Raw genomic sequence first — 22,088 nt, forward strand, 5'->3', positions numbered from 1 at the left:
GCCCCCGGGAGCGCCGCGGGGCTTCCCCCGCCCGCCTTCCCCGCTGAGGCGGCGTCGGGCGGGGCCGAGCGCTCCCTGTCCCGGCCCGCCTCGTCCCGTCCCGTCCCGTCCCGCCCGGGCAGGCGGGCCCAGGGTCGCGGCTCGGAGCCGGGGCTGGGGAAGGAGGCGATGGCGGCGGAGGCCACCGACCCGCCGGGAGCCGGGGACCTGCCGCAGCTGGTGAGCGGGGCCGGCTCTGGGGGGGAGCGGGGCCGGGCTGGGGCTGCCCGGGCTGGGGGGTCGTGGCCCGGCCGTGGGTCTGTCTGCTCGTTCGGCCGGCCGCCCCCTGCCTTTCTGCCTTCGCTGTCTTTATTTCCGTACACCCACCCCCCTGCAGGCGGAAAATCTGCTGTGTCGGCTGCAGGATAATTTCCAGGCCCTGACGGAAAAGTTAACGCTGAGAAATATCCTCTTTGGAACCTGCACCGCCGGAAAGACTGCGGCTCCTGCGGCTGGGGTCCCTTGTGGGGGGAGCTTTGCTTTTAACACCGGGATGGCCTTCTTTCCTAAACATCAAATTAACCTGTAATTATTGACGTTGCTAAACACCTATGATGTAAAAACAGCGGAATTGCCCTCCCCCCCCCCCCCAACCCATTTATTTATCCCTTTTCTAAAGAAAGGAATCCCAAAAAAGGTTTTACTACAAGTCGTGAAGTAGTCTCTGTTCGGCAGTTCTTTCAAAAAAGCATCAAATTATATGTAAAGATTCTGAAGGTACATTAAAACAAAACAAACAAACAAAACCAACCAAACAAACAAACAACAACAAAAAAAAATCTTCAAAAATGCAACTCAAATCAGCCAGGTGGTGTTTGTTTGAAAACAGCTGTTGGCCTCCTGAGCGGGGCAAGGTGAGCCCTCTAAAAGAGAAATTAAGACCTGATGGGGCTCTGAGCTTTCTCACTTGATATACTTACAGAAACTACCTCTGCTTTCTGAAACTGCACATTAATTACCTTTTTTCTGAAACTCTACATTTCAGGAAGCGGCTTCTTTAGTGTAAGAGAAGAGTAATGCCTTAGCAGCACTTGTATTCTGATTGTGTAGGTTGATGGTATGTTATCACCTAAAAGTTCCTCAGAAAATATTCCAGTTCACTCTCGGGTATACACAAAGGCATTTGGTATTAAGAACTTCAGTATCGTCTTGTAAAAATACAACCTTGGGCATACCTCATTGAGCATTAAATGTGGATAAGTAAGATGCTGAGACATCTGAAAAAAAGCTGCTTGTTTTTCTTACAGAAAAAAAAACTGTAAAATTATAGAATTCTTATTTTTAAGTAAGTTATCTTTAACTTTTTACTGGAAGAAATGGGCGAGCGCATCAATGACCTTGAGAAGCGCGTTGCTGACCTGATGACAGAGGCTGGGATAGAAGAGAACACTGATGAAGACTTGAGAGTAAAGAAACTTAATTAAGTTTTTCTGTATTTTATATTTTTCCACATAGTATTGAATGATGGGCAAGAATTAGCATGAAAATAATGTTTACATATTTATCATACCTGCATTTGTGTAAATTTGAAAGTGTAGTTTTTAAAAATGTATTTAATAATCATCCTGGATTTCTTTATGCCAAGAGCCAAAGAATGCTACTAGTTTTACAAAAGAAAAACTGCATCTTGCTGTGTCCGTTTCAGCTGAGTAGAGGGGGGCACTGCAAACTAATCCCAAGGATGTAAATCGAGGCTGTACATTTGTAATGAAATGTGTGTGCCCACCATTCCTGTCCCTCAGGTATGCTTACCTAGCTGACTGAGGATTCTCACTGGTATAAATTTATGTACATCTGCTTTTGAATCTCCTTCAGCTTCCCAGCATGGCTCAGAGCACACCTCTTACATGCACTCTTAGTATTTATGAGACAGCCTTGCTTCCGTGTTCTGTGGATGCAGGTGATGTTGTCTTCCTTGTTGTTGCACTTTCCTGATTCAAATTGAGACACACCAATTATTCTTCCAATTGAGACTGCTTACCCAGTGAAAGACAGAAACATCTGTAAAATATTCTGAAGTAATTTCGGCCCCTACTCATTGTGATGCCTTTTTCGTGATAAGCTATGAAATAATTTTCAGAAACACAGAAAGACAATCTACAGAGTTGTATTTTACTGTACAGAGATCTCCCTATTTTCACACTGATCACATTCATGAATAATTAAAAAAACTACTTACTGTTTCTTTGCAGCATTGAAAGGAGGATGTGTTCAAGCAACACAAAGGCAGAACGGCACTGCATTGACTCCAGGAGTTTACAGTCAGTGTCGCATTGACAAAAAATGTCATAGGAAAACAATCATGTTTGCATCATGTCATGATAGAATCTCAAAATTTTTTTTTTAAACTATTTCCCCAGGAAAAAAAGTAGAATGATGTGTTTACTTCTCTGAATGTGGCACTGTATTTCCTGGAGCCGAAGAAGAACTGTTAGTTTCAGAGAAGGCAAACCCACTATTTTGGATAGAGAACTAAATCCTGTATAGTGAACTTATCCAATCACAATTTTTTTTCAGTCTATGAAAATGTATTCCGTTTATTTTAATAATATTAAAATAATAAGATTTCTTTGTTGCCTTTTTCGTTTAATGTTCTCAGAATAACAAGATCCTTCTAGGACAAAAATTTTTATTTGCATGTGCCATCTTCTTGCTTCTTTAAATGTTTTACGTCACAAAATGCACCTTATTTGACGTTACTACAAAGGTGCCTTTGGAAAACTTCAGAGGTCAAATGAATACAAACATTTTGCACTAAAAGAAATGGCAGTATGTGCAGAGTACAGATGCTCAGTTGTTACTCTTCTCACAAGCCCACCCAAAGCCACACACCAGTGCAGATGACATCACCCAGGTATGCAGATTGTGCCAATTTCAGTGTTTTAATGTTAGCTGTTTTAGTGAGTTTATTTTATAGGTTTTGAGGTAATGAGGAATTCTAGTTCCTGGATAATTCCTGAACAAGATGTGGTAGAGTCAGAGAAAACAGGACATCTGCACTAACTTTAAGGTTGTTGTACACCAAAACACTGGCACTCTGCAGGAAAGATTTAGCTTGAAATGTAATGGGAACCTTTTACCATAAATGCAGAAACTGAAGCATTGCCAGGTGAATACCTAATGAGGAGTTAAATGCACCTATTAGAGTCTTCATTAAAATCAAGAAATCATTCCAGTCAGTTCTTTAGACTTGCAAGCACTGTCACGCTGTGGGGGAAAAGCTGTTGTGCCGAAGGACAGGCTGGAGAAATGAGCCATTAGGAACCTCCTGAGGTTCAAAGGCAAGGGCCGAGCTGGGCTCTGGGACACAGCAGTTGGGAGGGGCTGGCTGGCACACTGCTTTGCAGGAAAGGAGTGGGGTCTGGGGGAAGGTGACTATGAATAATCAGCGGGGTGCCCTGGCAGCAAAGGCTGCAGCCACTTGCTGGTCAGCATTAGCACAAGCAGAGCCAGCAGGTCCTTCCCCTCATTCAGCTGCTGTGAGACCACACCTGGAATATTGTGTCAATCTGGGGGCTCACCAGGTCAAGAAATCTATTGTGAGGCAGCTATAAAAGAAAGCCATCATGATGTGGTGGAGTACAAAGCATACAAGGGTGTGAGAGAATTCTGGAATTCTGTTAGTTCAGCCTTTAGAAAAACCTATGGTTTCCTGCTGCCAACAACTACCCCCTAATAGAGCATGGGGAAAACTTAGAGGACTCTTGGAGGTGTTTTACACCAGAGAGTTATTTGAGACAAGCTGAAACATAAAAAATTCCAGCTAGATACAAGAAACCTTTTTCTATTAGGAAGGTGCACTGGCAGCAGAATAGGCCTTCCAGAAAGGCTGAAGAATCTCCATCCTCACAAAACCACAGAATCATCAGGCCTGGAAGAGACCTTCAAGACCATCTAGTCCAAACAAGATACTTAACACTGGACAGAGTCCTGGGCAACCAGACCAAGTGGGACCTACTATGACTTGAGTTTGGTGGTCCCTTCCAACATAAACGATTGCAGAATTTCCACTGTCGTATTGGGTCTAGCTGAGACAGAGTTCATTTCCCCACAGCAGCCCTCACAGTGCTGTGCTTTGCATTGGTAGCTAGAAAGGTGTTGGTAACACACCAGGGTTACAGTGTCAGCACTGTAACATTCCTTCCCCAATGGATGGCAAGATACTGGGAGGGGACACAAGTAGGCCAGCTGACCCATACTAAACAAAGGGATATTCCATACCATATGACATCAGCTCAGATAAAAAGGCTGAGGAAAAGAAGTAGGGGGGGCATTCATTATTTTACAGAGTTCGCCTTCCAGAGCAACTGCTCCGCCTGCTGAAGCCCTGCTTCCCAAAAAGTGGCTAAATTCTTGCTAATGGGAAGTAGAGAATACTTATTTTTTTTCCCCCTCTTGGCTTGTGTGCACACAAACTTTCAATTCTGCTTTACTAAACTGCCTTATCTCAACTTACGAGTTGTTTTTCATCTTGTTTTTTCTCCCCCGGTCCAGCTGAGAAGGGGAGCGATAGAGTGGCTCAGTGGGCACGAGCCAAGGGCAACCCACCACAACTGTAAACCAGATTAACTCCAGCAGGAATTGGGACCCTTGTGTTTTACTTCTGTGCCTCTTTCTAAATCCTCTAAAATACACCTGATGGTAAAAAAGCATATTCTGCTCTGTCTAGTGACAAACTGGACCAAAAAGTACAGGTATCTCATTTCTGCATAGGCTGGTTTGTTTTTTAATTAAACCTGTAAATACGCATGTATCATTTTAAAAAACAAACAAACCCCCAGAGAACGCCAACTCCAGAAGCTGTCAGAAATGCAAACAGAAATCTCCAGAGTCGTGCCACAATGGAATCCAGTCCAAGTCTCCTGAGTAGATAGGCGTTTTGGTATACCACCAGACAAACTGGAGATGGAGTGACAGAAAGCATGGCTCCTGGTTTCTTCAACTGCTGGCCGTGCAGCCAGCTCCAGAACTGCAATTATGTTTTGGCTCTGCAGAATCTGCTGAGTATTTTAAACTTATTCCCATTTTTAGTGGATACATAAGGCTAATATGCTACGCAAGGAAATTCTGAGAAAAGTGATAAGCTTTCATCTTCCTACATTTGTTTTCATTCAAAAATTTAATTAGCTGAAAAAAAATTAAAGTGAATATGTGGAACTCTCACTTTATTCTTTTAAAAAAGCTGTCATTTTCCTGGACATCTGTGTAACAAAAGCAGACTAAAAACAGTCAAAATGTTTTTCCCCAAACAGGCTTTCTGTGTACAAAAATACATAATACCAAAAGGGCAACAAAGAGTAAAGTCTTTAAAAAATAAACCCCCAAAATTCAGCTACAATATTACTGCAGTCAAGACAGTTACGGGCTTTGAGTCTTCTACTTTTCAAACAGAATTTAAACCTTTTAAATAATTCAAATTATGCTCAAAGTTCAAGGATTTTTAGGTTTTTTTTTTCTTTTAATATACATATATGTACACACATACACAATAATATATTTAAGTGGATGTAGAACTGAGAGAAAAGGCAGCCCTAAGAAATGTCAGTATCTGTATTTAGTGGAATAATCTTTTGGCGATACCACCAAACCTCGACCTTTGCGGGCTCCTCTGTAAACAGTTTCTATTATGTCAATCATCTCTTGCTTATCTTCCATTGCCCAGTTGATCTTGTTGTTATTACCTGTACCTAAATCAATCATGATGTGTTTGTTCCTTTAAAGAGAAAGAAGAAAAAACCTCAAAGTTAATATGGCATTATATTTCAGAATTGCACTTTATATCCCACTACTGTCTATCTCCAGAGAGACTTCTGTGCTTGTCAGCAGGATGTTTTATCTCACCCATGTAGATGCCTTAGCTCAAAAAAACCCCTTATTCCTTTGGATTTATCTTTAAAGCAAGTTTGACAAGCTTGACTGCTGTACTACTACAGTATTCTGTACATGCTCTGTTTGAGATTTAAAACTAAAAACAATGGATAATAAAGCCAGCTTTCACTAATCACCGCTGATTTGTACTCTTATCAAACACTGTTACTAAGCTAATTGGAAAACAAGCTATTTTTCTATTTAATCAGTTTACTCTTTTGTAAAGCAATGAAAATATAAGCACCAGTATGCTAATATGCATTTAGAAATTATTTACTGAGACACTGTATTTGACAAACAAAAAACTTAAATGAGTTACATTCCAGAACCATCACGTACCTGAAGAAAAACATGACAGTACAGGGATCGTACAACTCGTACATCTTGTTGAAGTCTGGTACTTCAGTGATATCCACAAGATAAATAACAGCAAAGTTTTTAACCTAAACAGAAGAAAAAAAACACAAAACAATATATATATATTACCCAACCTTTCATTATTTGTATTACCAATTTAAACACATAAGCTTTTGTTACTGTAGCGTTTATTTTCTAAATCATTAAGTCACAAAAATCACAATAAACAGCCTTGCTTTTATTTTTTAACCACTACAACCAATTAACGTGGGAAGCATTTTTAAATATAGACAAGATGCTCATTTCACATCCAGTATCAAGTGGAAAGATACTATGCTAAATCAACATCCAGAGAAACAAATGCCCTTTATATAGAACTGAGACCTCACAGTGACATGCACAGCTGTAAACAAGTCGAATAACTGCTTTGTGCAGGCCAAGCTGACACATTTTGCCTCTGTCATCAGCTGCTTATAGACTTCAGAAAATTAATGATCTACAAAGCCCTGCTGCCTGCCTCCAAGCATTTTTCCCCCTCTGTAACATCAAGGCTCATTAAATAAAAATAAAACTGATAATTTAATAAAAAACCTGGTAGCTTTTTTTTGAGAGGTACAAAGCTAAAACAGGAGCTTAAAACTGTGATTGCTAATGAAAAAAAGACCTTGATGAGAAGCTATTTCCTGGGCAATTTTGGCAAAACTAGTTTTCATTTTGCAGAGTTACCCAGTTAAATGCACAAGAACCCCTCCTCTTTCATGTCATAGTTAATGCCTTCATTCCTGCAAGAAAACCACATTTTTGTTTCCTAGGTGTAGCATATTTAACCTTAAGTGGAAGTAGGGGAAGTTTTGCTTTCTAAGTTTAGCTCATATGTGTACAGTGGAAATTAACACACTCGTATGCTTTAAGTTATAAGTCAGCAATCACCTAAATTACACAAACCTTTAACTGTAAGGTGTATTATCCAGTGCTTGTGCATTATACCACGACTGCACAACTGTGCCTCCCCATCCTTAATTATGTGCTAACACAATTTTGTTGGTCCTTCCCATTTGACTACACAGAATTACCAACCTGGGGTTAAACACAGGTGGTCTAAGATCTGTGACAAACTTACTGTTTGTGACAGCACTTCCCACATGTTCATTTTCCTATCAAAAGTCTGGAAATGCAGTGATGGGTATAATATCTGCTTGATATAACAGTGAACAGGATTAGATTGTACAAGAACAATCTGATATGTTGTGTACCCTGTACTTAGACATCTTAGCAGGCACTTTACCTGAGAAAGTATGGGGATGTTTGTTTGCAAAAAAACCACAGAAGGACAAAGTATACAAATTTCTATGGACTTCCACTTCCAGACGGATTCAAAATTATTAACAATAATCACACTTCAAAGATGTAAGTAAATATTGCCAACAAAGAAAGTAAAATCTGCTCTGGAGTGAAACAGCATTTAAATAGCTTTTACTGTGCTTTTATGGAGCCCGTTACAGTCCTAGATTCAGTCCGTAATCTAATGAAAGCATCCCATTTAAGCCACACTCTAAATCAGGCAAGAGGTAAAGCCTTATAAACTCAAGTTAGTCATAATATCAAACCTTCTGAAGGGATCCTTCAAGCCCATTCCAATTTTACATTAAAGGCTTTTAAGAAGCTTAATGGGACGTTCGGAGAAGTGACTGAAGTTACTCCCCGGTTTGCCTTAGCAGGCAAAAGGCAGTTGTGGGGTTTTTGGTACTTTAAAAAAAAAAAAAATAAAACACCTGAAGAGCTGTTTTCATTTTATCCTATCATTTCTTCTTCCACACTTCTGGATTTTTAGCATCAGCAGCACATCTCTGCCACGTGGAAAAATTTCTACAACATATTCAGCAATTTCAACAAAGCAGTCAATCTTCGAACTATTATTTCATTTGGAAACTAGAAAATAAATTTTAGGTAAACCTAGCATTAACAAAACATTCTTAAGACCTATTTTGTTCACTGAAATATTAGTCCAAGGAGATTCACATATTGCACCAGAATACCACTACAAAAGCACTGCTAAACCAAAATTTTACTTCCAAGAACTGTGTATGCCAGATAGTACTGGAACAAAGAACCTTGAAAGTTAATTTTATATTATACACGTTTAATTGAGCTGTTGGGGAACCAGAAATTCTTGTCTATGACAGTGAACATCAACAGCCGAAGATTTCACAAAAGAGAAATGGACTATCCAAGTCTTAAATAAGTTATTATATAAATCTTACTGAAAAGGACTGGATCACTCAAATCACCTTTGTACAGCTCGTGCAAGTTATCACCATGATCCAAATTTCCAAGACATTAACTGAATCTTCCTTCTCTCCTACCTATTTTTATAGAAGTGAAACTGATGACAGTCGCCTGCTGAAAAGCTTGTATGAAGTCTAAAGCAGACCTTAAAGCTGGACTCTCAACTCCAAATTCAGAACTTTAGAAGTGGCTCCGTTCTTTACCTCTCACTTTCTTTATTTCAAATCTGACAAGACTACCACTCCAAAATGACTTAACTTGCAAGCCCCTTGAATAAGGGTGTGTTTAGTTGAGTTTGGACACACAAGGTTGCCCATGACGCGAGTCTTGCACTCCAGTGCATGTCGCAGCAGGAGGTTGGGATTCAGGCCTAAAAAGGAACTAGATAAAAACATGGGCAAGAGGCGAGGGTGATGCAGAAGCACTGCAGTGGCTGCATCTACCATTTGGAGGCCGTGCCAGGCTGGGCAAGCTTGTCACCATTTATTTCAACGCGGAGCCAAGCCCTGCAGAATTACTCAAATGTCTCTCTCTGCACAGTTTTGACCAGTTGTACAGCCTGAAGAAGCACTTCCTGTCTCAGACACAGTGCTGGAGCCAGGATAGGAGCAGTACACAGCAGCATCTGAACTGGCTTCACACACAGCCAGCTCTAGTTCACAAAGCTTTAGCTCAGGCATTTTAAAAGTTGAACACGTAATAACACAAGTTTGTTCTGAAAGTACTTAACCTCGTAACATACACTAAATATGGTAATTTTTTTGCAGTAAATCTGCTACTTTCTGAAAAAAAACAAAGCCAAAACTCTAGCGATAGAGACCTCCTTTTGGACACCACCACCAACACCCGATGATAAAAGTATTTTCAGCAGTATAAAATAGACAGGTACTGTTTCTGACGCTCTGACTTCCTTTATGTTTTTCAATTCAAAACTTTCTTTGCCTTACCAGGCCATTGTAGCTGCTGTTCATGGGGACAGGATAGAGTAGGAAACTAAGTCAGAGTGGGAAACTAAGCCAAACAGCAATATAGATTCAAAATTTTATTACTTGCTTTCAAGGGTTGGGATTCAATTTTACTGGTTGGGGTTTTTTCCACCCCCTAGTTACAGCAGCTTCATCTATCAGTCTACATTACTCAACACACATATAGGAAAACCAAAAGTACATTATTGCCTAGCCACAATTACAGGCTATTTTAATACTTGACAAAACTGTATCTGCTTGGGGACTACTATTACATATTTAAACTGAATGGCTCAAGACTATACAGCAGAGGAATCTATAGGACCTTTAACATCAGGTACAGATTCTGTATCCTGTCTTGGTGAAGACCACACACACTTTGCTGGTACACAGGAAACACAGATGTTGGAAAAATCATATGCCAGGTAAAACAAGTGTCATCTGTCCTCTGAAGTTCTCCCTCCTGACTTTCTTCAATAATTACATAATTCTAAAAAAAAAAAAAATTTAAGCATTCCTACAACATGAGATTGACAAGGAAATGATTAATGACTGGGATGAATGGCAAAAATCATGAAGTTTTCTGGAATTTCTGTCAGAGGCGAGTAATACTCTTTTTTTTTTTTTTTTTTTAAGATTTAAGCTGCCCCTGCAAAGCAAACCTTACATCCCAAACTGCATACAGCAAATATCTCAGAAAAACTGAAACAAGATCCCATCTTCTCATCTTTCTAACCAGTTTCTAGACGATATTTTTTCTGTTTACATGTTTTATAGACAAGAAAAAGAAAAGAAACACAGGAACTGAGACTAGCTTTTGCAACAGATCATTCAAGTTGAAGGCAACTAACAGACTAGCATTACTGAACTCAACAGAGTAAGTACAAACTTTAAAGTCTGTACTGAATTTTTTTTCTTGCTAATTATGCTGTAAGTTTAGGTGATAAATTGCTAGGGGAAAAGAGACATTATATTGCCAAGAGCAACGCTTACAGCTAATAATTTTGAAAACCACAGACACCAGTAACTTGCTCAACTTTAATTACAAAGTCACCAGCACCTACAATACCAATATGCTTTTTTTTACAGCTCCCCCTTTCCCTGACCCGCATTGTTTTCCTCTCTCACTTTCCATGTAACCTTAGCAGAAATGCAGAGGAACAATTAATGTCTGAGGAAAAGCCACAGCTTCTCACACTTCTGATTAGGGTTAAATAAATGCTCAACATTTTAACAATCCTCCCTAAACCCACACTGACCCAATAAAACAGTTACCTGATTTACAGTATTCAGTCATAGATAAATCATGGTTTATCACTTAAACAAGGGGCATTAATTTAGCGAACAAAGCCCTGTATTTCAGGGGATGGGTTTTTATAATTGAGAGTTTCCTTTAAAGAAAAAAAAAAAGTGTATTTTGAAATAAGCTGTTCAAGAGGAAACTTGTGGAACTCAGTTCTTATATATTTGGTTGAAACCCTCACAAAGCAAAAAATCTAACATCTTACAATTACTGTTTGTCTCGACATTCAGTGAAACCTTGCTTCTTTTTCATGTGACACAGAGGGGGGAAACAGTTCACTGCAAGTGGAGTACATTTCAGTGAAAAATAACCTACTTTTATTTTCATACAGCATTCTAGTTTCCTCCTCCCCAAAAGGATTCCCGTTTTCCTGTCATAAAGTACAGATAAATATTACTGCTACCCAAAAATATGCTGCACTCTAAAAGAATATTGCACCACGGTAACAAATGTAAAATATGGCTACATCGTCTTTGAACGGAGACTGCAATCACAGCACGTTAACATTCTGTATTATTCTCCAGTATAAACACCTGTACAAGTGGAACTTTTACTCACTCTTTAAAACAGCAGAGATCCAAACATGGCTTGTAAGCAAGAGGATGAGGAAGGATCTCCCCCTTTAATTTGCCATTTCTGCAGAGGGAGATTTTTAAATAAGAAGTTACATTGTTCTTTCTTCCCCCAGTCACCCCTAACTGCCAGCACGTCTGCCAAATTGCCAAGCATCCTGCCACAATCCATACTAACAGTATCTGAGCGTAAGACACTCCCACCACACTGAACACAGAACAACTAAAGCAAAACATGTCACAACTCCTTACTGTATTCTATCGTGTCCTAACACTTGGCTGGAGGTATAGACCTTTCATTGTGGATATTTTCAAGACAGTTTCTCTAAAAATAACATTAGAGGACAAAGGAGTGCACCACCAAAAGAACACCGGGTCAAGCTATGCGGCATGCCCAGAATTTTATTATGAAGGCAGCAAAGTTGTGGATGCCCCATGCCTAGAAGTGTTCAAGGCCAGGTTGGATGAAGGCCTGAGCAATCTGGTCTAGTGGAAGGTACCCCTGCCCAGGGCAGGGAGGTTGGAATAAGATCTTTAAGGTCCCTTCCAACCCAAACCATTCCATGATTTCTATGATAGTTGACATCTTTTCCTACCCAAGTTACCATTTATGGCTCAGATAATTTTGCTGCTTTTTTTATTGTGGTTCAGTTATAGAGTTACCAATTTTCTACATCTATCACTCTGCAAAACCTTTAGCAAACATATGAAAAGGTAATTTATAGCTAATTGTGTATTTTAACAGTCTAATTTTTCTTCAGTATCTTTCTTAAATGAGCAACCAGCTGTCAGCAAGCATTCAGTTTCCATCTGAAAACAACTTTAGAGTTTGGCTCCTAAAATGTAATTCACTCCATGCAACTCAGTGGAATGCTATCTGTTTACACAAATAATATCACTGACAGATTAATCAGAATAATATCACTGACAAATTAATCAATACTATCCTGTACAATTTAGCACTTCACCATTTTTAAGAGCCAAAATGAAAGTAACTTTCCAAGTTATTCAAATGGAAACCCAAAGCTTACATTTTCATTGTAAGTGAGAGTGCTGCCCTACCTAGAGCCACAGCCCTACCATCGAGCACTTGTTCTTGCTCGAATGCTGACGTTCATTCAATGATGGGTTATTAAAAGGCAGCGATCTTGATTTCAGAACTCTTGCCTCCCCATTAAATACTGCAAACATCAGGGCAGTCAGTGACTTTAGGAGACACTCACGAAAGCAAAACAAACAGCTTTCCCTCTGCCTCCTAAAGCTGGAATACCTTTCCAGAACCCGAGTTATATACAATCTGCCCGGGGCTTCGAGCAAGCCATGGGGAACAGTGAGCGCAGAAAGCTCCGGTTTACCTTCTCGGCGATGCTGTACAGCACCTCGTCCATCTTCATGCACGTCGGGTCCCAGTCGTGCCCGAAGCGGATGACCACGACGCGGTCCTCCTCCGACAGGATGGCCTGGTCCACCTGCCACCCGTTGTGCAAGTGCGGCAGCATGTACGACATCCTGGCGGGCGGACGGCGAGCCTGCGGCACGACACGAATGCCCCGGGTGCTGACAGCCCGCCCTGGTGCCCGCGGCACCCACAGCCCACCACCACCACCCACCACCCTGCCCATGGCGGCGCCTCGCCGGGCCCTGCGGCAGCACCGAGCCCCCACTCCAACCCGCCCCGCCCCATCCATCTCTCCATCCATCTCTCCATTCATCCATCCATCCATCCATCTCGCCCCGTCCCCAGCGCACCCCGCGGGCGTCCTTTCCTCGCAGAGACGGGCGGCGGGAGGCGCCGTGACGGGCCGGGCCGGGCCGGGCAGCGGAACTGAGGGAAGGGGCGCGGCGCAGGCACACGCGTCCTTCCGGAGGGCGGGCCTTCCCCTCTTCCAGCTGCCCGAGGATCCCGGCTGGGCACCCTGTCTGCTGGGCAGGGCCTCGGGCCCCTCGCAGGTGCGGGGTGGAGCCGTGCCGCGGGGATCGGCGCGGCTGGCCCGAGCGGGGCCGCTGGGGTGGCACGGGGAGGATGGAATGGGCATCGTCAGGGCCCAAACCGCCGAGTCTCCGCTGCTGGCCGCTCTAAGATGTTAATAAACACGCTGTGTTTCCGTGGGATTTGATCGAGGAGATATGCCCAGAGAAGCTGTGGATGCCCCAGCCCTGGAAGTGTTCAAGGTCGAGTTAGATGGGGCTCTGAGCAACCTGGTCTAGTGGCAGCTGCTCCTGCCACGGGACTAGATGATCTTTAAGGTCCCTTCCTACCAACCCAAACCATGCTATGATTCTGTGATGCCGCAACAGAGAGAGCAGCTGGATGCACCTCCTGGTTATGGAAGACTTCTGTCAGTGTGTTAGCACACAGCAATGAAAATTTTCGTGCGCTCACACACTGCACCCAGAACCGCCCCCAGCCGCGGCAGCTGCACTGCCCAGCCCCTGGCAGATTCACACTCGGGGACCTTTATTGCTCTCCCATCTCTCCTGCAGTCTGTATGCCAGTACGTGAGCACACTGGGTAAGTGTTCCAGTGGAAGCTGTGAAACCGGCTCATTTCAGCATTCGCTTTCAGAATCGAGCAGGCCATTGGGATAGGGCATCCCAGGCCAATCTGTTTGCTTCCTGAGGGGCGTTAAATATTGTTCTACACTGCACACTCCTTCAAAAGCTTAGCTTGCGGCAGACAGGGTCAAAACCACGGTTTCCGCCACACAAAATCAATACAAGCTTGAGCCTGGGCTGCGGGGAAACAATGTGAATTTGTACCAAATAACTTTGCCCCCAGAATTGCGGAGCTCTCGAAAAACGATCGAACTCCTCCTTTTGCTTTATCTCGTTTCTAAGGAAGTCGAGCGCCGGGGGCGGGAGAGGAGGCGGAAGGCAGCCTGGTCCGACTGCAGACATAGCAGAGGCACCGGCGGGCGGTGCTTCCCGTGCCGGAATTCCTTGGAAGCCGCCAGCCCCCGGATCGGCAGTGGCCGGGCAGGGCAGGGTTCAGCGAGCGAGGCCGGGAGCAAGGGCTGTGAGCTCTCCGCTTCTCCGGCTGCCGCAGGATCGAGCTGTGAAAGGCACGTCGTCAGAAAGAAACCCCCTCCCTGGTTAGTGCTTTTGGTGGTTGTTCAGGTAATTAGTCACCTTCTTCAGAGAAGTTAGCGGGAGGAACTTATTATCCTGGATGACGCATGCTGTTAACTTTAATTGAAAACAGAGCCGGGAAAAATTATGTAGGTTTGTTTTGCGGTGATTTTTGGCGAAGTCCAAAGTCATACAGCAGTGCCAGCCAAGAAATCTGCAAGTAAGAAGTGACTCAAGCTCCACAGATGAAACAAGGCCAGCTTCAGTTAGCACTGAAATGAATACTTAAATGCAGTATTTTTTATTTGCCCAGTTGTCTCAAACTAAGTAATATTTTCAAAGTTTTCTCTGCAATGCCAGGTCTAGAACTTAGTTCATTTACATTATATCACTGTGTTACATATGATCAGGATTGTTTATGCACATAGAGGCATATAATCTTACGTAAATACAAAATACGAGGAGAGACAGCTTAAAAAAAAAAAAAAAGGGGGCGTTAGTGGTACTACAAATGATACTAGTCCAAAACCAAAATTGTCATATCCTTGACAGGTGTTATATTTTACACACTGGACAAGACATCTGATAACTGAATAATTATGTTCATGAGCAAAGCATTCAATCTGTTGAAACCGATTCCATTGATGTCTGGCCAGTCAAATCTGGCTTACAAATTTATTCATCAGCTTGTTGCTTGTCATGGACATCGCTGTCACAGAAGTCTGGTTTACCAACAGAGGTACAGGACATACCCATGTAGTGCTGGAAGACGAACGATAAGTGCTGAGACCAAGGTTGGTATTTGGAGAGCCCCCTTTCTTCTGCAAGGTTCCTTTGAGTGTTTTTAGTTTACTGCTATCCGAATCATTTTTTAAGGTTGTACCCAGTACTAGCAGAACATCAGTTCTTGAAGCAGTGCTGCAGCCTATTAATGGTTCACGTGCACATCAAACACAGATGAAATGGTGGCGAACTCAGCATGCCCACAGTAATGAAAAGATTCATTACATGCAGCCAGCCTGTTTCTAGTGCACCAGCTGTTTGTTTAAAGCTAGTGGCTTCCTTGTGGATCAACTTTCTGTTTGTGAAGTGTAGGAAGCGCTTCTAAAATGAATGCAGTTCTGACTCTGCCCTTAATGGAGGAGGAATTGGTGATGAAAGCAAATACAGTGCTGTCTTACTGGCATCTGCCAGTCAGTTGATGATATCTGGTGCCCAGTTTTCCACCACTTAACAGCATAGAGCTTAATTGCCACCTGGTCTGAGTAAATTACTGCGGGAGCATCAGGTTTTGATCAAAAAGCCGGACAGTGCTGTCACAATATGACATCAACTCTTGTCTTTTATTCTATGTGTCGTTCATTCTGGAGGATGAATCTAGTTTATCCTTCTAAGGTCGTGTTGTATGATACTCTCAGAAATACAGACTATTGGGAAAATCTGGGAAATCTAGGCATCTAGGGAAAATATGAATTTTCACAACCGCATGGGGCTAACAACCTAAGTTTGCAAAAAATAGATGAGATATATTTAAGAACGTGGTTTTCCTTTGCAATTTGGTTGCACTGTTCGTCTCATTGCCTTGTTTGCTGCTGTTCAGAACCAGGTAGTATTATCAGAGACACTGTTTATGGTGAATTGCAGACCTGTCCTAACATGGAGATACATTAAAACCCATGTACAGCAGCAGACTGGAACTGAGGAAGAAACACAGGTCAAGGCTAGGATAAAGCAGCGTTACTGGTGTTGAGATTGTAAGCATTTTTTAGATGTGGTTGGAATAACCCTGAGTTTGCTTAGGACAAGGGTTAATGTGGTTGACAAAAACTTCCAATCTACATTGACACCTTTTTGTCACAGGTGTGAATTCTGGTTAGTTGCAGAGGGTTTTTGTGAGAGGACTGAAGCAGCAGGACATCTCTGTCCAGCACTGTGTGCCCGGAATAAATCAGCATACTGCTGGGGAAAATTGTTCTGATTCAGTTAGCACAACATCAGGTTTCCTGCACCGAGCATAGGACACAGTATGGGATGGAGACCGAACATCAGTGGAGCACATCAAGCAGAATTGTAGGAAATTAGGCACAACTATTGTTAAGATATGCAGCAAATCTTCAGCTACCATTTTTATCAGTAAGGGCTGCCTCTAATTAGATGTTTGGTTATCTGTGGAGCCGCTATCATCTTATTGCAGAATACAGTACATTTGTAGGAGTGTGGTAGAGAGGACTGGAGTCAGAAATGTCCAGGCAGGAGGAAGTTCTTGTATGAAGGTCTGTGTTGTTGGTTGGAATTACATTATCACCTCTAGTGCTCTTCCCCACCAGGTCAGCATATAGGCATGAATGTGCTAAATTTTGCACAAGTTCAGGTACAGATCTGGATGTCTAAAACACCGAGGGCAAGCAGTTTAGCAGCTGTCTAAGTATGGCCCTTCATCATGCAGATTTGTTAGACCTGAACCATTTCCTGACAGATGTTTGTCAGACCCATCTGGGGCTCAGTGCCACCCTACACTACCTGCAGCTTCACCAACCATAACCAATAGGCGAGAAACTGTGAGCAGCCTCTGTTTCATACCCCTGCTTATGGAAGTGCATTGGTAAATAAGGTTGAGAAGCTACCAGATCTGTATGAAATCAGTATTGATTCAGGACTAAAATGAGACTATTTGCAAACAACATTTTGTAGGACTGGATTTTGATCTTAAGAGTGTGGGTATTCCTTGGTGTTATAGTCTAAATCAGCATTTGGGAAAAGTACTGGGACATTGTCTAATGCACCACATTAGTACCAAGTGACTGTGGATTAAAAGCAGTATTCAGTTCCATCAGTTCCTGTTTTACAGATGTGATTTAAATGATTGCTACCTCATTGCTCCTTTAAGGGTGTTTTCCTGAACAAAGGAGCATCTTTTCTATTTTCCTGTTGCAGGTCATGGCAAAAGAAGAGTTGCCAGGTGTTTTGATTCTGGATATAGGAGGGACTCAAGGTGTGCTAGAAGACCTTGCAGCGCTTTTGAGGAAACACTTTCACCTTATCACCATGAAGGAATTTCTTGAAAACAAAGAAGAAATGAGCAAAAAAATCCAGTCTGTTTTTGTGTTTGAGTGCAGGCCAACTATTGACAGGGAGCTTCTAGAAAGCCTGCCTAATTTAAAGGTAATTGGAAATTCTGGGGTTGGAGTCGATCACTTAGACTTGAAAATGATCTCTAGCTTTGGTGTAAAAGTGACCAACACCCCCCACGCCGTGGCGGACCCGACAGCAGACATAGGAATGGCCTTGATGCTGGCCTCTGCCAGAAGACTTGTGGAAGGTAATGTTTTAAATTTTCCCGGATCTAACTACTTCTTTGGCATATCTCACTCCTACTGTGATTCAGATGATCTGTCTAAATCAGTCTTTTATGGGGATAAATTTTTGGAGGCCTCAGTTTTCAGAGGCACCTGCTTTTCGTGTGTCCATCTTCTTTTTGAGGCAGCTGTGACTAGAGTAAGGCCTTTGTCTAAATTATGCGCTTTAAAGTCGCTTGTGATATCCTGTTCGGAATAATGCCAGGGGCTTAATTCTCCTCTGGCTGTTCACTGGGTGGGTTTTTTATAGCTGTAAAAAATGAAGACGGAGTGCATCCAAATGGAATGTCACCACTTTCCAGTTCCCCTTGAAAGAAGTGTTAGGAGCTATAGTAAGGTGCAAAGCATAAATGGCCATATCCCCATCTCTAGACCAGTAATTAGTGTAACTCCTTTTTTTTCCTGCTTCTATGATGAGTTTATCTAAACCAATGGGTTGTATTTCCTGAAGAGCATCAGCATTATGATTGAAAGAGCTGATAATCCTTTTGACAAAGTTATTTCACATCAAGCCACCAACATTATTCTCCTTCCCTCACAAGGGTTCTTTCTGCACATGTCCTTGCTACACAATGCCTTTTTCAGGAAGGAAGGTGTCAGTAGAGACTATCTCAAGGAGCTGCTTCTGTCTTCGGGGACTCAGTCTTATTGTCACTGCTGCTCCATCCCTGAGAATGAAATAACGTCTCTCCTGGTGATATTTCCTCCCTATTGTATCTTGTTGAACTTCAGGTTCTTTGTACAAAAGCTCACAGAGATCCCTTGCTGAGCTGGAATTTCCGGCCTTCACCCTCACTCAAGCAGTGAGTCTGCTTTGGGTTGTGTTCCAGGAGAGAAATGCTGAGTTTTACCCCAAATAAAAAAAAAGTTAAAAAAATAATAAAATTAAAAAAAAAAAAAAAAAAAAAAAAAAAAAAAAAAAAAAAAAAAAAAAAAAAAAAAAAAGTGAAATCAATGCTTGCAGGGTGGTAAGTGTTAAGCTATTTTTTGACTTCCAAGAAAATGCACCAGCCGTGGAAGAGGTACTTCCCTGAGGAGTCATTCCTCCCAGCACAATACCCAGTCAGGACCCTGCTGTGTTACTGACTCCAGCCCTGGCTGCAGGGATTGGCACCATCCAGGCCCTTCTATGAACTGGTCAGAATTAGCAAGGATCTTTTGTAGGGGTGCTCCAGAGCCTTGCTGCTGTGATAGTGATAAAATTTTTCTGTCCCCCAGACCTGCTTTTATTGCTGATTTGTACCCATTCAGCATGTACTTACATTCAGGCTGCCAGATTGCGGTTTCTCCAGACACCAAGCATTTTGCTGTTGACTGGCTGGGAGTGGAAGTAACCAGAGCAACCCTTGGGATCATCGGGATGGGCAGCATTGGATACAAAGTGGCTCAGAGAGCCAGAGCTTTCAACATGAGGATCCTGTACCATAACAGAAACAGGAGGTAAAAACATCTGGTTTCTGCATGTAATTGTTCAGGGGGCAATGACAGAAGCCACAGCTCTCCTTGTGTCCCTGGTCTTCCTATGCACTTGTGACAGCTGTAAGCAGCATGAGGAGCACCAGCATGCTGCCGCTTCCTCACTTTGGTTCCCTGCTGCTCCCCTGAGGGAGTGGTTTCTGCCATGCCTCCTACACTCATTCTGCCCTGGTTAAGACACTAGCAGTTTGGAACAAGGGCCATCTACCCTTTCTGAAGATGTTGTCCAAGTAAACCAGGCCTTGTGCCCTTGCGGTGTCCCCTGTCCTTTCAGACTGTTCTTCAGGCTCTGGCAGCATCCCTGTTCCACCCAGTGAACCAGTCTCCTCAGCCTAGCCTGATCACTCATCACACTGGCACCAGTGACAAAGGTCTTCATTTCTCATAGATTTGTAGTTTCCTTTCTTTCACACTTCACTTCCTCTTCATTTCTTTTCAACCACAAGTTCTAACTCGTGTCAGGCAAGGAAAGACTCCACAGGGATTGACATGGACACGGAAGAGAAGAGTGGGATCTGACTACACCCCCAACCTCCTGTGCCTAATATCACATATGTGCTTTGCATGCATCACTCCTTCAGTGTCCCACCACTTTCTAGCCTCTTGCTTCCTCTAGTCCACATCCTTCTTGCCTCCCTTCCACCATCTGCACCTTTCAATGTCTTTTCCTTTAAACTTGTCCTTAAACCTCTCAGTCTTTGTGCTGTTCTGGATCTCTCCTGGGGTTATTGATTGTTGAAGCCAGTTAGAAATGGCTGTGTCAGTTTGGAGGTGTGTGCATTTTTTCCTTCAGAAGAAAGGAGGAGGAAGAGGCTGTTGGTGCCCACTACTGTGAGAAGATGGAAGACTTGCTGCAACAATCTGACTTTGTTATGTTGGTTGTGAACCTGACTCCTGAGACTCGCAAACTGATTGGGAAAAAGGAGCTGGGTCTGATGAAACCCACAGCTACTCTTATAAACATCAGCCGAGGTAGGATGATCTGAAGTAACTGTTTGTGGCTCCACACTTAAGGTTATGTTTTGTTAGATTATATCGACATTCCCCTCTCCAACCTCATTCTGTGATGTCCGTCTGTCCGGGTCATGAAGTAGCTGGCAGTCTACAAATGAGTGACTTATCGTGGACCATATGCTGTGTGTTCAAAGGTCCTGTGGAAATTAGGGATGCTCAGCAGATGTTTACCCTTATGCTGAAGACAGGGTTTGTAGTGGAAATAACTGAAAGGTTTATCATCAGCGAGGATGAACAGAGTACAAGGGAAAACATTAAGTAACATTTGGAACAGCTTGTAGAAAGGAAGCCTCAAATGGGACGACAGATCTATTGGCACTGAACAAACATATGAGGAAGATTGTAGTTTCGGTAAACAAAGCAGAGATAAAAGAGTGGAAAGCCTGAAGAGATTAAGTGATTTGTCTGTAATAATACAGGAAGTGTCAAAATGAGGAAAAGATTGAAAATGGTCTCATCCTAGGAAACACCACGTGCAGTGGACCATAATGATTCTATTATTAAAGATTAATAAATAATCTTTATTTATTTTAAGATTAATAAATTCTTTGGTTAATAGTTGTTAGGCATTCTGCTTTTGAACAAGATGAAGATCCTCTAATTTTTCTCATTAGACCTTTCCTCACTCCCACATAAAAAATGTATTCATTAACTCGTCATGTTATCAAGATTTCATTTCAATGCAGGTGCAGTTATTGATCAAGATGCACTGGTAGAAGCTCTCCAGAATAAGATTATTAGGGCTGCAGCTCTGGATGTGACATACCCTGAGCCTCTGCCAAGGTAAAGAAACCTGTTTCCCGTTCTTTTAGTCTGAAATGTTTCAAACTGTGTGCAAAGTGCGCTCATAAGCTTGATCTCCACGGGGAGCCTCTCTCACTGTGTAAGGGCAAAACCTCAGCCTATCTCACACAATCATAAATAAATGACTAAGTATACACCTTTCCCACATCTGTCAGTTCTTTGCCAGCCTGATAGGCAAGGCAACAAGACCAATAGAGCAAAAAAAAAGAAATGGGTAAGCAAGCTTCTCACAGCTTTCTGCTGGTTCTGTGCTTGTGGCCCATTTATCTCAACATGCCCCTGCTGTTTCCTGAGGCTCCCTTTCTCACAGCTAGGATAGGATAGCAGCAGAGTAAGTTCTCTGTGTAACACATTCTATTCTTTCCGTTTCTTACAGAGATCATCCTCTATTAAAATTAAATAATGTCATCATAACCCCTCACATTGGAACTGCAACAGTCCAAGCTATCCATATGATGGCAGAAGAAGCAATAGCAAATATACTGGCTGTTCTCAATGGCCAACCCATTCCAAGTGAAGTGTTTCCCAAATGATGTGTGCCAGATGATACCACTAAATCTCATGTGTATGGGCAGGCACTATTTCTTACAGTACCACTTTTAAACTAAAAAAAAAAAACAAACACAAAGCAACCTGTTCCTGCACTGCTTGTCACGATACTGCAAAACTGTCATCTCACTAGGCTTGATCTGTACTGTTATTTCCAATTCTGAAAAATAAAGCAGAACCAATAAAAGAGATTTGTTTGAAGATTTTAACCAAGCAGCTATGCACCTTGATACCTTCAGTCTGTTGGTGAATACCTTGTGACGTGCTGGATTGAAATCTCACTGGATTGTATAACATTTTTATGTGGGTCGGAGGCAACTCGCTGTGTGTGGGGGGGGAGGTGGGGAAGGGCTGGGCGTTGGGGAACAAGGTCAGGCCTGCCCTCGGAAAGCCCTTGGCAGCGCCAGATGCCTGCGTTGGGCAGCTGTCC

General features: G+C 42.6%; 3 protein-coding genes across 14 annotated transcripts; 2 read left to right on the forward strand and 1 right to left on the reverse strand.

The window, feature by feature from the left end:
* Positions 1–96: 96 nt before the first annotated feature.
* HSBP1L1 (heat shock factor binding protein 1 like 1) lies at positions 97–9,423 on the forward strand. 4 transcript variants are annotated; one of them, XM_027886549.1, is made up of 4 exons: positions 97–219; positions 377–443; positions 1,348–1,445; positions 9,318–9,423. In XM_027886549.1, the coding sequence occupies exons 1-4, from the start codon at positions 169–171 to the stop codon at positions 9,318–9,320; spliced, it is 219 nt and encodes a 72-aa protein (XP_027742350.1). In that variant the 5' UTR covers positions 97–168; the 3' UTR covers positions 9,321–9,423. The 4 variants fall into 4 exon arrangements, with proteins under 4 accessions (XP_027742350.1, XP_027742348.1, XP_027742347.1 ...); XM_027886547.1 differs by lacking the exon at positions 9,318–9,423 and adding an exon at positions 4,529–5,056; XM_027886548.1 differs by lacking the exon at positions 9,318–9,423 and adding an exon at positions 2,232–2,399 and having other exon boundaries at positions 98–219.
* On the reverse strand, positions 5,188–13,195 carry TXNL4A (thioredoxin like 4A). Of its 3 annotated transcripts, none has more exons than XM_027886543.1 (4): positions 13,152–13,195; positions 12,746–12,919; positions 6,247–6,350; positions 5,188–5,752 (listed from the first exon to the last, which is right to left on the reverse strand). In XM_027886543.1, the coding sequence occupies exons 2-4, from the start codon at positions 12,896–12,898 to the stop codon at positions 5,581–5,583; spliced, it is 429 nt and encodes a 142-aa protein (XP_027742344.1). In that variant the 5' UTR covers positions 12,899–12,919; positions 13,152–13,195; the 3' UTR covers positions 5,188–5,580. The 3 variants fall into 3 exon arrangements, with proteins under 3 accessions (XP_027742344.1, XP_027742345.1, XP_027742346.1); XM_027886544.1 differs by having other exon boundaries at positions 13,140–13,179; XM_027886545.1 differs by lacking the exon at positions 13,152–13,195 and adding an exon at positions 11,377–11,454 and having other exon boundaries at positions 12,746–12,860.
* Positions 13,196–14,244: 1,049 nt separating this feature from the next.
* LOC114058812 (probable 2-ketogluconate reductase) lies at positions 14,245–21,867 on the forward strand. Of its 7 annotated transcripts, none has more exons than XM_027886529.1 (7): positions 14,245–14,507; positions 15,012–15,253; positions 17,394–17,778; positions 19,084–19,255; positions 20,085–20,263; positions 20,992–21,088; positions 21,486–21,867. In XM_027886529.1, the coding sequence occupies exons 2-7, from the start codon at positions 15,059–15,061 to the stop codon at positions 21,640–21,642; spliced, it is 1,185 nt and encodes a 394-aa protein (XP_027742330.1). In that variant the 5' UTR covers positions 14,245–14,507; positions 15,012–15,058; the 3' UTR covers positions 21,643–21,867. The 7 variants fall into 7 exon arrangements, with proteins under 7 accessions (XP_027742330.1, XP_027742329.1, XP_027742336.1 ...); XM_027886528.1 differs by having other exon boundaries at positions 14,245–14,482; XM_027886530.1 differs by having other exon boundaries at positions 14,413–14,452.
* Positions 21,868–22,088: the final 221 nt, after the last annotated feature.

This window comes from Empidonax traillii, unplaced genomic scaffold (genome assembly GCF_003031625.1).
Source record: "Empidonax traillii isolate 1590-97213 ecotype Southwest subspecies unplaced genomic scaffold, ASM303162v1 scaffold189:size1549363, whole genome shotgun sequence".
NCBI classification, from domain to species: domain Eukaryota; kingdom Metazoa; phylum Chordata; class Aves; order Passeriformes; family Tyrannidae; genus Empidonax; species Empidonax traillii.